The 12,057-nt window shown below is 38.5% G+C and overlaps 2 protein-coding genes across 2 annotated transcripts; both read left to right on the top strand.

Annotated features, from left to right (window-relative positions):
• LOC124211875 (luciferin 4-monooxygenase-like) lies at positions 1-2,496 on the top strand. The gene is made up of 6 exons (XM_046611383.2): positions 1-126; positions 785-916; positions 1,070-1,185; positions 1,280-1,679; positions 1,780-2,021; positions 2,204-2,496. The coding sequence occupies exons 4-6, from the start codon at positions 1,622-1,624 to the stop codon at positions 2,363-2,365; spliced, it is 462 nt and encodes a 153-aa protein (XP_046467339.1). The 5' UTR covers positions 1-126; positions 785-916; positions 1,070-1,185; positions 1,280-1,621; the 3' UTR covers positions 2,366-2,496.
• A 1,484-nt stretch (positions 2,497-3,980) lies between these two features.
• LOC124211866 (luciferin 4-monooxygenase-like) lies at positions 3,981-8,121 on the top strand. Its single transcript, XM_046611371.2, has 7 exons — positions 3,981-4,390; positions 4,769-4,900; positions 5,068-5,275; positions 5,654-6,132; positions 6,206-6,605; positions 6,707-6,948; positions 7,226-8,121. Exons 1-7 carry the CDS (start codon positions 4,388-4,390, stop codon positions 7,385-7,387), a joined length of 1,626 nt encoding a protein of 541 aa, XP_046467327.2. The 5' UTR covers positions 3,981-4,387; the 3' UTR covers positions 7,388-8,121.
• The last annotated feature ends 3,936 nt before the right edge of the window (positions 8,122-12,057 follow it).

The following is a 12,057-nucleotide window of genomic DNA, read 5'->3' as shown; positions in this document are numbered from 1 at the left end:
AAACCTCTTCTTGACTGCTTTCGCAGAGTTTTGAAACCGATTTCAAGTTTGTACTTATTTTATCACGTACGATATAACGAGTGGCGAAATTTATCAAGCTAATTCTTCATCCGGAACGCTAAAATGGTGAGTTAATTACACACATAGCATTTTTATATCATATTCATATAAAATCTGACTACTCCATGCAGACTCGCAGTAATACTGCGTTGCTGATTCCGTACTCTACGAATTGTCGAATAACACAATTTATCTGTGGACTTCTTCAAAACCTAATAATTGCAACTGTTTAAATGATACTACGTAGTTCCATGCTCTCTGCTTTCGTGAGTTCAAATCATTTTCTGATAATGAGTTCATTTCATTTACTTTTAACAACCTGATCATATGACAGTATTTTATGCGGTACTAGCGGTGAAGTCAAAATATCTGCCTTACGTAAATCCCGAAACTGTGTTGCGCGGTCCATCGTCGATTGTCAACAATAGTGTTCACCACACTTCTCATTAACGCTGCTATGACTAAGCTTTTTATCACCGTACGTATTTCTTGCGTAAGACAGCTTCGGCCTTGTTGAGAAACGCCAATTCAGCCAAGTCAAAATCTCAAATGCCTACTGCACGGTTATCTGCACCCATGCATGTTACGTACATTGAATACTGTGCAGTAATGCGTGACATTACTGTACAATCTCGCCGAAAACCACAGAGAACGTGCGAACTCCTCAAGACTAGAATTACCAGACTACGAAAATGGACTTAAGATGTTACGAATTTATTTCCAGAACAATTCAGGCCTTACAATCGTAAGCAATATACTCAAAGGTAACGAGATTCCTTGTATCGATTTCGACTACGGTAGTATCGGAGAAATGATTCTAGACAAACTGAAAAGCGATCCAAATTTCGTGGGACAAGTAAGTATTCGAGCGAACTTGGTAAGCGGTTGCTGTACATTCATCTGATACACCTTATGACATTGAACTGAAAACAAATGGTTAAAGCCAGCCATTTTCTATCGAGATACATAATGTTTCTTCACTTTGTTATCATGACAAATGATATTACAGATTGATGGTGCCACTGACAAAGAATATACCTTCGAAAAAATGCAAGACAGAAGTGTGAGGTGTGCCTTGTGGCTGAAGAAGCAGGGTTTGCTCCCGAAATTGTCGAAAGACGCAAAGTAAGTTATAAAAATTATCGATTCGTATGTAAACAAAATAATCGTAGAACTCACTGCTGAACGTATGTCTGGTATTTTTTTTTTTTTTTTTTAGGCACAAACAGTTTTTGTAGCCCCAAATATCGTCAACAGATTATTGAAATCCCACGCTTTGAGCAAGTACGATCTCTCCTGTATCAAGTCTGTAATTTGTGGTGGAGCCAAACTGTCAGTTGCGTCCCGCGATGCATTTGCTAAAAAGTTACCAGGCGCTTCCATCCTAGCTGGCTATGGCATGACAGAACTAGGAGCTGGCACATCAGTACAATCAAACAGCTCAAAACCCGGATCGTGTGGCCGCCTCTTAATCAATTGCCAGCTGAACGTAGTGGATACAGATACGAGCAGAGTATTAGGAACTAATCAGGTGGGTGAACTATTGTAGAAGAATGACACCATGATGAACTGTTACTATAACGATCCAGATGCTACAGCCGCAACCATCGACGAGGAAGGTAACTTGAGTAATATATTTCCTAGCAAATGTATTCGAAGTTCCAGTTCAACCCTTGACTTTTAATTTACAAAATCTCAAATTTTAATACTTTTTCTAAGGATGGATGCAATCGGGAGATCTTGGTTACTACGACGAGGACGGAGAGATCTTCGTGGTAGATAGGCTGAAAGAACTGATTAAATACAGGGGTTATCACATATATCCGGTTGAAGTCGAGAGTGTGCTTTTGTCTCACCCTGGTGTCAAAGAGGTGGCAGTCGTAGGCTTGCCTCATCCTGTGGATGACGAGCATCCTATTGCTTTTGTAGTTAGAACGGAGTCTTCTCTCACCGGAGAAGAGGTAATTTGTTCCGACAAGTAGAAGTCGGTTACTTAGCGACACTATGAACTGGTCAAGATCAACGTGAAAAATTCTGAATTACAATATCGACAAGTCCAATGTAAAATTATCGTGAAGTTATTTGAGTGTGAGAATAATGAAAGTCCGAATATTATGGACGCTTAATTTCTGGGATTCTTTAGGTTACAGAACAGGAATTGATTGACTTGGTGGCGACCGAAATGGCTGACAGTAAACGACTGCGGGGTGGAGTCAAATTCCTGGATAATCTACCGAAAACACCGTCAAATAATATTCGACGCGGATATGTACGCGACCTAGCGAGATCTATGGCAACAACGTGACCATCAGCCAGAAATTTTCTCATCCCCAAGAGCAGTTAGTTAAGGAATAAATTTAAAGGATAGGTACGTTTTAACTGTCAAACACTCTTATACCATTACATCCGATACATCGATTGGAAAGTATTTGAAGTGAAAATAATTAGATTGAGGCATTTGTATTCGTGATATGAATAAAATCAATGTTATATAATGAATTTTACCTTGAACGAATCCTCTCAATCACAACAACTAATCCACATTCGAAAGTAAGGATCAAAAAACAGTTGCACAGTGTTGCTATGTAATCTCTAACATGTGCACCAAAAGCCTATACGAAAGAAATATCAATTTTTTCTGTATATTATCATGTTTGTCAGGGAATTTTCACACGTTACAGACGTGAAAAGAAACAAATACGTACGAAGTGATCAAATATGATAGACAACTAAAATACTATCAAGAAAAACAGCCCAGCGGAATAAACGGAATTCGATAAAGCTATTCCTTTTTTTCCAAGCTAGAAAACAATTTCACAAATACGAAAAATACATACTTTAGAAATTTCAGCCAATTTTTCAGCATAACTGTGCTGTGTCGATGATGACCGTGCTAGTTTCTAACGTGTAAATAGTTATCATGTACAAAACTACAGAGAAACGCGAACAAAAATATCGATAACAATCTATTCTATATTGCGTAACGAAAGTGGCGATCCGGTAATCTGTAATTGCAGTTTGAATGAATCAATTTTCTTTAATGATAGATAGATGGATAAATTCATTAGCCTTGGGACTAGTCCAGTTTGGCGATATCCAGTAAATTAATTCAATATACAGTTAAACCTGTAATCTATGCACTTGTATAGACCGAATGTTATACAGGGTGTAACGAAATTTCCGATTGTAGGAAGAAGTATTGAGTTCGTCGCCGTAAGCAGGACCGGTTCAGCGCAAAAGAAAAAAATATGAATGGTCGATTTTTTTAAGAAACCATCCAATTGGGTGCAAATCAGGCGTTAGCTCGTTGCTGAGCAAGTCCAATCGCGAAATGACTTTTCGTCTGCATCCGTGTCCTTGGCTTGGATCCGAGGCATTGTTAAGGTGATTATTCAGTGACTCCGGAGTTAGTAATATATCCTTTTGGAGAAGTGTATAATTTTATCTACTTTGGTAGATTTGAGCGGATCCGCGGTAATCCGTTGGATCTGGCGATTGTGCTGGTTCGGTGAAAATATCTAAAGCTCACTCCCAATTGATTACCGGTCATATGCTTTTTGGAGAAAACGGAGCGTCCAAATAATTTTTTCTTCTCCGTTTCCTCGGCTGCACTTATCGAAATGACCTCAATGCTGTGTCCCGCAATTGGCAATTTCGTTACACCCTGTATAGGTGGCAAAAGAAAAATCTCGTTACTGATAAGATATTATATAAAGTGGTTGCCATGACCAATTTTTGAATTGGGTACAGAAAATACGACACATGACGACTTTCCATCAGTTGGTAGTAACGAACCCAGCGTTGCTAGACTATGAATAAACGAATAATCTTATAGGGAAAAATAGATAATGGTTGTATAGTAATTTTGATGTTTCGCATGTGGCATTGACACGCCTTGCCAGATTGCTTACGAAGCCAGGCTGAGGTGAATCAGATTTAATAATCCTGTGCTGTTCAGAATGATATATATAGTCTGAAACTCTGTCTAAATCATCGAACGAATGAACGGGATGTACTTGTGTGAGTAGAGAGATCAAATCCGTCTTGTACTCTATCAGTCAAAGAAGTAATTACAACCGATCGACATCGATTTCAACGAATCAACGACGCTGCACCGGTTTAACACTTCATTGTAGAGAATCACTTAAGAACACGCTCTTCGTTGAACAATCGTCATTCTGTCGAGTTGTAACGTGCTGTTGATTACTCTTACCGAGTTCCAAGACAGATATTAAACGAGTGAAAAAAAAATTTCTCAAGTCACATAAATAGCACGGTGGCAAAAAATCTAAGCTAAATAGTATAATTTTACCGACAAACAGCGAAAATGGTAAGTGAATTGCTCACACTCCACATACGTAGAAAGCTTGATAGGTGACTGGCTTCCATTTTTCTGGACTGTGATTTTATTTTTTTATTCGTTCAACTGAGCTGAATTTACTGAATTTTTATGCGCACTTTGATGCTCAGTTCACCTTGATTTAAACCTCTACGTAGTTGGCAGCAACAGTACGCAACGGTCTCTGACTTTTATATCGATTCTGGTGTCAGGGATCCTAAAATTTTCTACGAAGGCATCGTTCAATGCTTTCTTATAGAAAACTTTACGGACTATGTATAGAATACGTCAAAAGTTCCACTAATTGGCTCAAGTTATTTCCGCTTTTCGGAAAATCATGAAAAATGTTATACCTAATGTTATTTTCAGAATGATTCGAGGTTCACACTTGAGGACAATGTACTCAAGGGAAAGGTTGTTCCTTATCCTCCGTTCGAGTTCAACAGTTTGGGGGAACTCATACTAGCCAGTCTGAAAAATAATCCAAAATTAGTAGGGCAGGTAAATATGCGATTACTCAAAATTACCCATTTTTAACTTCTAGCCACACGTGTCGTAATATTGCTCCATATTATGGAAGTATGAATAATCGAAGCGGGCCTGCTTCACAAAAGCTCGTAGTGGTCAGAAATATATTTGTTGTAATATGTTGGAGAACAATGTTTCAGATCGATGGTAAGACTGGCGAAGAATACACCTTCGACCAGATGCGGGACAGGAGCGTGAGATGTGCTCTGTGGATGAAGGCTCACGGTTTGCTCCCTGGAGACGTTGTTGTAGTTTGCGACAACCAACATCTGGACGTCGCGATGCCGTGTTACGCAGCCCTCTACGTTGGAGCCATTTTCAATCCCTTATACGTCGGGATGAGCAAACGTAAATTTCTTCACAATCGCGTAACTCACAATACCGTGTAGAAGTCTCGTAAAACATATAACGGTAGTGACGAAAGTATATATTACTTATTGTAATTGGTAAAATTATATATTTTACCACTGAGTTTCTTACGTGCCAATTGTGATTAAATACTTGACGCAACGTTAAGTTCTGTCCCGACCAAACACATAGCCATACGCTTAGACTGTTACGACGTAAGAGCGACAAACTCGATCGATATTCATAAATCACTGGAGCATAACGAACAGAATGAACATAATTTAGGCCACAGATGAATAAAGTCTGTATATACACCAAGCGCGAAAAACAGTTGTAATCAACCGTTCAACATTAAAGATGCTGAAATAATTTTTCCAGGGGACTTTTGTCATATGATGAAAACAACTGCACCAAAAATGGCATTCGTCAACGAAGAATTAGCTACCACCTTTGCCGCGGCGGCCGAAGAAATTAATCTTGACCTGAAGATCATAGTTTTTGGTCGCGTTTCCGGGTTTTTTGAGTTTGAAAGAATAATCAACGAGCAAGAAAACGAAAAGGTCGAAAACTACGAATGCACACCGGTGAAAAGTTCTGGTGATACTGCGGTAATCCTGTGTACTTCTGGAACCTCAGGCTTGCCGAAAGGTGTTGCACTATCACACATAGTTTTGATGAAGGTGCAAAACCGACCGGCACTTTCTGTACTGCAAGCCGACAGAGCTTTAATCGTCACACCTCAAGCATGGGTCACTGGAACTTTCACCATGCTTTTTACTGTTTGCGCAAACGCAACTAGACTAATACCGCCGCCCTTCGACGAGAATACAACTTGCGCGCTCATCGAAAAGCTCAAAGTAAATAGTTGTAAAACTATTTGTTATGGAGGACGCGGATGTGCATAGAATAACATGTTTCTTTTTATTCCAGATACATTCAGCCTTCTTACCCGTCAATGTAATGAACAGATTGGTGAAATCGGACGCCGTGAAAAAATACGATCTGTCCAGCCTGAAAGATGTTACAAGCAGTGGAGCCATTCTATCAGTTGCTGCTCGAGAGGCCTTTATCAAGGCTGTACCCAGCGCCACGATCACCGTTGGTTACGGTATGACGGAAGTCGGTGGTGTGATCATACGCCAGTCGCCTGGATCGAAATTTGGATCATCCGGTCACGTGCTAGAGGATAGCCAGCTGAAAGTGGTCGACCCAGCCACCGGGAAAGTACAGGGAGCCAATAAAGAAGGTGAACTATGGTTGAAGAGTTGCACTATGATGAACGGCTACTACAACAATCCAGAAGCTACTGCTAAAGCGATCGACGAGGAAGGTCAGTATTCAACTAGACATGCATAGCATAGTCAGGATACCGATTAACTCAAACCTATCACTGACGTTCGAAAAATGTCTCCTTTTAATTCATTACGTAAGGATGGATGCACTCGGGAGATCTTGGCTACTATGACGAGGACGGTGAGATTTTTGTGGTGGACAGATTGAAGGATCTGATCAAGTATCGAGGTTACCACATATCTCCAGCTGATATCGAGGATGTGCTTTTGCCTCATCCTGGTGTCAAGGAGGTTGCTGTCGTGGGCTTGCCTCATCCTCTGGACGATGAGCATCCTGTTGCTTTTGTAGTCAGAGCAGAGTCTTCTGCGACCGACCAAAAGGTATTTTTTTTTCTTCATCACAATCATCGGCTGCTAGACGCTGAGGTTACCTATGCCTTAGTAAAACCTCGATGCAATCTCTAACGTAACACTCAAACGTTTTGATTTTCCATTCGAAAGTCATTGATGAGAGTGAAAGACCGTTACATCGTCTCTGGGTCTCCCAGTTTCCATTTACTAAAATCGGATTTCAGAAAAATCATTCAAACTTAGTGGTTGAGGTAATATTTCAATAGAGCTTGAGCTCCCTTCACACGATATCTTTGCCATCTTTCAGGTTACCGAACAGCAATTGATTGACTTAGTGGCCACGGAAATGGGTGACTTTAGTCAGCTGCGCGGCGGAGTCAAGTTCGTCGATTGTCTCCCGAGAACAGAGTCCTACAAAACTCTGCGCAGATATCTACGTGATTTGGCAACATCTGTGGCAGCTTCGTAAAATGATAGAAAAAGAAGTTTTATTTATCTACGGGATACTGATTATTCGAAATAAAATATGTAACATCCTAAGGCGTCAAAGTAAATCAAAGATGAAATCTTCACGCGTATTGACGTTTGTACGAATGGTGGAAATGAAATAAACATCAGCAATACCTTGGTCTAGATCGTCAAGTAGAATAATGGTACTGCCATCGATAAGTATCCAACACTGGATTTGTTTGATTCTACATCGTCAGTATCCCCATCTAACTAAGAACTTGCAGTTAGACTTTCTATTTGTATTTTAATGTATTACTATCACAGAGATATTGATACAAAGATATTTAACATCGCCACAAAAAAGCAAATTAATAAACAGTATTAAACCGTCATTCGCTGTTTGTGCATTACGTTGCGTTTTCACGAATTGAGTCTGACGATGAGATGAAATTGAAGTACTACGAGTAAATGCGGACGTATTACAGGCGAAAATCCTATTTCATACTCGGAAGATCTTGGATACTATGACCAGAATGGAGAGATTTTTTTGTGATATCGAAAGCATGCCTTGTGTATTCGACAAGAAGATGGATTTTCCATCGTTAAATTTAGGCATTTCATCTATGTTGTCAGGATAGAATAAAGCACAACCTCCTCAACAGTTTTCTCATTCAATGCAGACTTTGAAATCCTACAGGAAAGTATCAACAATTTCAAAGTGCACAAACTGTGAACTGTGGTTTTTAATACTGCAGGTTTAGTAATGCGATCTTTCCGGTCATCGAAAAGAAATTGATCGACTTGCTGGAGGAGAAAATGTCTAACTAACGACGCTTACGTGAAGGCGACGAGTTTGTCATATAATATTAACAAAAATCACCGTCTAACAAAATTCAACGCGAACGAAATAATCGTGAAAATACAGCAGGAAAGCGTGATTTCGAAGTGTCTATCGACTAATTATCATGACGGATAAGTAAATCTTGTCAAACACCTTGGATACTTCCGTTAATTCAGGTGATAATCGTTTTGATATCACGATGCGATGATTGCCGGGTCTAAAAAAGTAATATGCACTTTGTACAAGGTTACGTCAAGTCATCTTTACTGTACTCAAAATGAAGTTGAAGGATAAGCTTTCCTAGCTTCGACGACTTGTGTGCCGAATTGTGTATAAAATACGTTAACTTTGCTTATCTTTCTGAAATAAACATAAGTTCAATTCAATTTAGACGGCTATGAAAAAGTCTAACTACCAATCAGATAAATCTACTTTATTAAATTTTAAAGATGATGAGAAAACGTTTTGAATGAAAATGAGCAACCGAGACCAAAAAATTAATCTAATTGTAAGCCAAAAGCACTTGGTACTCATGTTTTGGTTGCGAATTTTGCAAATTTTATCATTGCATAACGAAAGCGATATCCGCGAGATCTCAACGTCCTAATTGAACGGTAACTGTGATATCAGCTCTGGGCTTGTTTCAATTTGTGACTCGCGTCAATTTACCTCAAAGCTTATACAACCAGGTAGGGTAGACGTGTACTTATAACACGTTTTTCACGATTCGGAGCAGCACGCAATTCAGAGCAATGGCATCGTGCCAGCCTCGGTGTTTATAACGTTTCAAAGCATATAACGCGGTTCTGTTTTCAGTTGTAAACCGAATCCGTGATCCGTAATTGTTTCCATACGAAAATACATCGTACGTGGGCAATCACGAATTTCGAAGTCAACAGGATGATTCGACATTGGTTTGAATGTCAGGATTTCAATTTTCAGTCAAGAAACTCGACTACGTTGGTTACAAAGTGCCAACACAAATCGATGTTGTTATCACATTGGGTCTGACGTTGATGAATTTCAATTAACTTGTACTTGAAAATCTATTTTCACAAGACGTTATCTACGATCGATCCGTTCCAACTCAGAATGATAGATGCGAGTATCGTATACAATTTCTGTACTATTGCCTTGATGTTATTGATTAATTTTCCACCGCGCACCTAAAGTGATCTTTCATCATTCGGCGCAATATGAAAAATCCTCTAGTTATTCACGCTGGGCAATTGTACTCGCAGTGTAAACACGTGTAAGATGCTGTTCCCAGTTCAATATACATATATAATGTATGTATGTATACCTATATATATAATATATATATATATCGGGAAAAACTTGACGATTGGTAGCACAGTGACACGTATTGGCACATTTCCAGCCCTGATTGTGAGACGTGACTAGACATAGGCTAGAAGGCACAGGAATTGGCGCTACTACACTAAACATCACCATATGAGTTTTCAAAGTTCCACCAATATAATTTAACCATGAGTTAAAATACTTGTTATCTAGGACAAATAATTCTCTCCTCCTTCTTTTGCTAATCTTGGACAATTTTTGTTCACTTATCCAGTTGAATTTCAGCGTTCAATCGCAATGAATAAATGAAAGAAATACGAAAATATCTGGGCATGATTCATTGATGGCAAAGTGAGTATTAAGCGCAACATTTTTACGAAGGTATCAAAATAACGCTGCGACTTTTCTTCGGCGTGTAACTTCGTCACTTCATAGTCATTACCAACCGAACAAATGTGTTATTGCACAGATATTTATACAATGTGAGGAGAAAAAGTTTCAATATTTTATATCCCAAGACTGCAAGGCTGCAGTGTTGATTTCTGTTTTCCATCTCGAGCTCGTATCCAAAATTTATCGTTATATTCCACAGTAAGGTATGTATAAATAAATTGTTTTTCTCGAATATGAATTTTCTTGTAGTCGGCTCAGAAATTTACAGAATGATTAGCAAACTGACCGGAACGCGACACGTTGCACCGCTTCCAAGTCTCTTGGAAAGTCAAAGGACTTGGGCAACGAGTGTTGAGTGACAATGAATGGTGACAAACGAGTCACTGCGAGCGAGTACAACGAGAATTCGGAAATTGTTTTGTAAAATTTGATTCGCGTTTTCTTACTAAGGAGTCATGCTTTTGGTCTTTCAAAGACACGAAAATGAGAGCGAAAACTTAACGTGAAACAAAAACTCGCACAATATATGAGTACTGAACTGAGATTTAAAAAATCTCGGCTGCCGAGGAATCTAATAATATAAAACGCAAGTATGACCGTAGTGACAATGGTTTGGAAAGCTGTAATCGCACAAGTCTCAACTCACTTGCTAGCTTTGATTTAATGATACGGCTATTTGTAAGAAATGTGTAACGATAAATTCGAAGAGTATTGCGTACAGGTAACCGTACGCAGTTATCATCGTTGATCGTTTGGTAAAATCGAATGGAAGAGCTGAAATTTGGATAGAATCCAACCCGTTACTCCAAGTCCTGAAATGCATGAACGACATTTAAGTGGTGACGTTAAAGGCTCGCGCGGTTTCTCATCTCATGCGCAAGACCGTCAATCGTTTTATTAGTTTATTCGTAGGCAGTGGTAAAGCTTTCCATAGTACAGATATACCGAATATTACAAAACTAGCTTGCGAAGTCTCTTACAGAAAAAAGCATCGTGACGTCTGCAGTCTTGCAATCAGAGCCGTCGAATAACCGTCTAGACGCAATCAAAACTGAGCAAACGTTTGTTCCATCATATTTTATCAACAGCAATTTCAAGCTCGTTAAGACTTTCCCGTATTTTTCTAACAAGATCAGCGAAGCTTATAAATACACGTTCGTCGCAAAATATATATATATATATATATATATATATATATATATATACGCCTCATTCAATGCACACGTCACGTTTTTTTATGCTCCTTCAAAAATTGGGGACGTATTTTAATCTTCGCGCACAGCGTCAACCTTATTTACGCAATTCGAATAACATATAGGTAGGAATGAGTATAAAATATGACAAACATGCACGTGTCGTACGTGAATTGGCTAACTCGGTAAATACTTAAGGATAATGATACTTACTCGACAGCTGAAAAGTTGCAATAACATTCCATACGGTGCCAAAGTTCATTGGTACATTATCGGTATACTGAATGTTATTTTTTAAGGCTGTTATTTTTTAAGGTTTATAAAGTATTTTATTATAAAGACAAACCATTGAAATAAAATTTATCATAATTTTCACGTCATATTTATTGACATTTAAACCAACTTTGTAAATTTTTTTGAGACGATATATTGAATATAACCTAATTTATACTGCCCGATAAGAACGTATGTAAAAAAAAGTGTAGACATGAAATCTCAAAAAGCATTGGACCGATCCTGCTCAAATTTTTACAGCATCTTTATTTTACGAAAAAAAATATCATTTTCTTTTATTTAACTCGTCAAATAAAAACTACCAAAGCAATCATGATTATCCTAGTTCACGCGATAGATATAGGTATAATAAAGATACTGTAAAAATTTGAGTAAATCCGGTTTGGTTCGTTTTGAGATATCATGTCTACGCTTTTTTTTACATTCGTTCCCACCGGGCATTATAAACTAGGTTATATTCAATATTTCGTCTCCAAAAAATGTACAAAGTTTATTTAAATGTCAATAAGTATAATGTGAAAATTATGATAAATTTTATTTCATTGGTTTGTCTCAAAAAAATACTCGGAAAAACCTTTTGAAAAATCAGCCTTCACACTAGACAACCCTCTTAAATCTGATTTTCTGACGACGCGACGTTAGGATTGCGATTATTCGGCCAGTAGC

This window comes from Neodiprion pinetum, chromosome 2, assembly GCF_021155775.2.
Source record: "Neodiprion pinetum isolate iyNeoPine1 chromosome 2, iyNeoPine1.2, whole genome shotgun sequence".
Taxonomy (NCBI): domain Eukaryota; kingdom Metazoa; phylum Arthropoda; class Insecta; order Hymenoptera; family Diprionidae; genus Neodiprion; species Neodiprion pinetum.
The sequence above is the reverse complement of the archived record's forward strand: the minus strand, read 5'-3'. Positions and strand labels throughout refer to the sequence as shown.

Bases quoted from the DNA above. Each gene is read 5' to 3' on its own strand.
- LOC124211875 (XM_046611383.2), top strand. From the start codon at position 1,622: ATGATGAACTGTTACTATAACGATCCAGATGCTACAGCCGCAACCATC. The intron at 1,680-1,779 runs GTAACTTGAGTA...ACTTTTTCTAAG, and splicing joins CGCAACCATCGACGAGGAAG to GATGGATGCAATCGGGAGAT. The intron at 2,022-2,203 runs GTAATTTGTTCC...GGGATTCTTTAG, and splicing joins CTTCTCTCACCGGAGAAGAG to GTTACAGAACAGGAATTGAT.
- LOC124211866 (XM_046611371.2), top strand. The intron at 4,901-5,067 runs GTAAATATGCGA...ACAATGTTTCAG, and splicing joins ATCCAAAATTAGTAGGGCAG to ATCGATGGTAAGACTGGCGA. The intron at 6,133-6,205 runs GTAAATAGTTGT...TTTTTATTCCAG, and splicing joins CGCTCATCGAAAAGCTCAAA to ATACATTCAGCCTTCTTACC.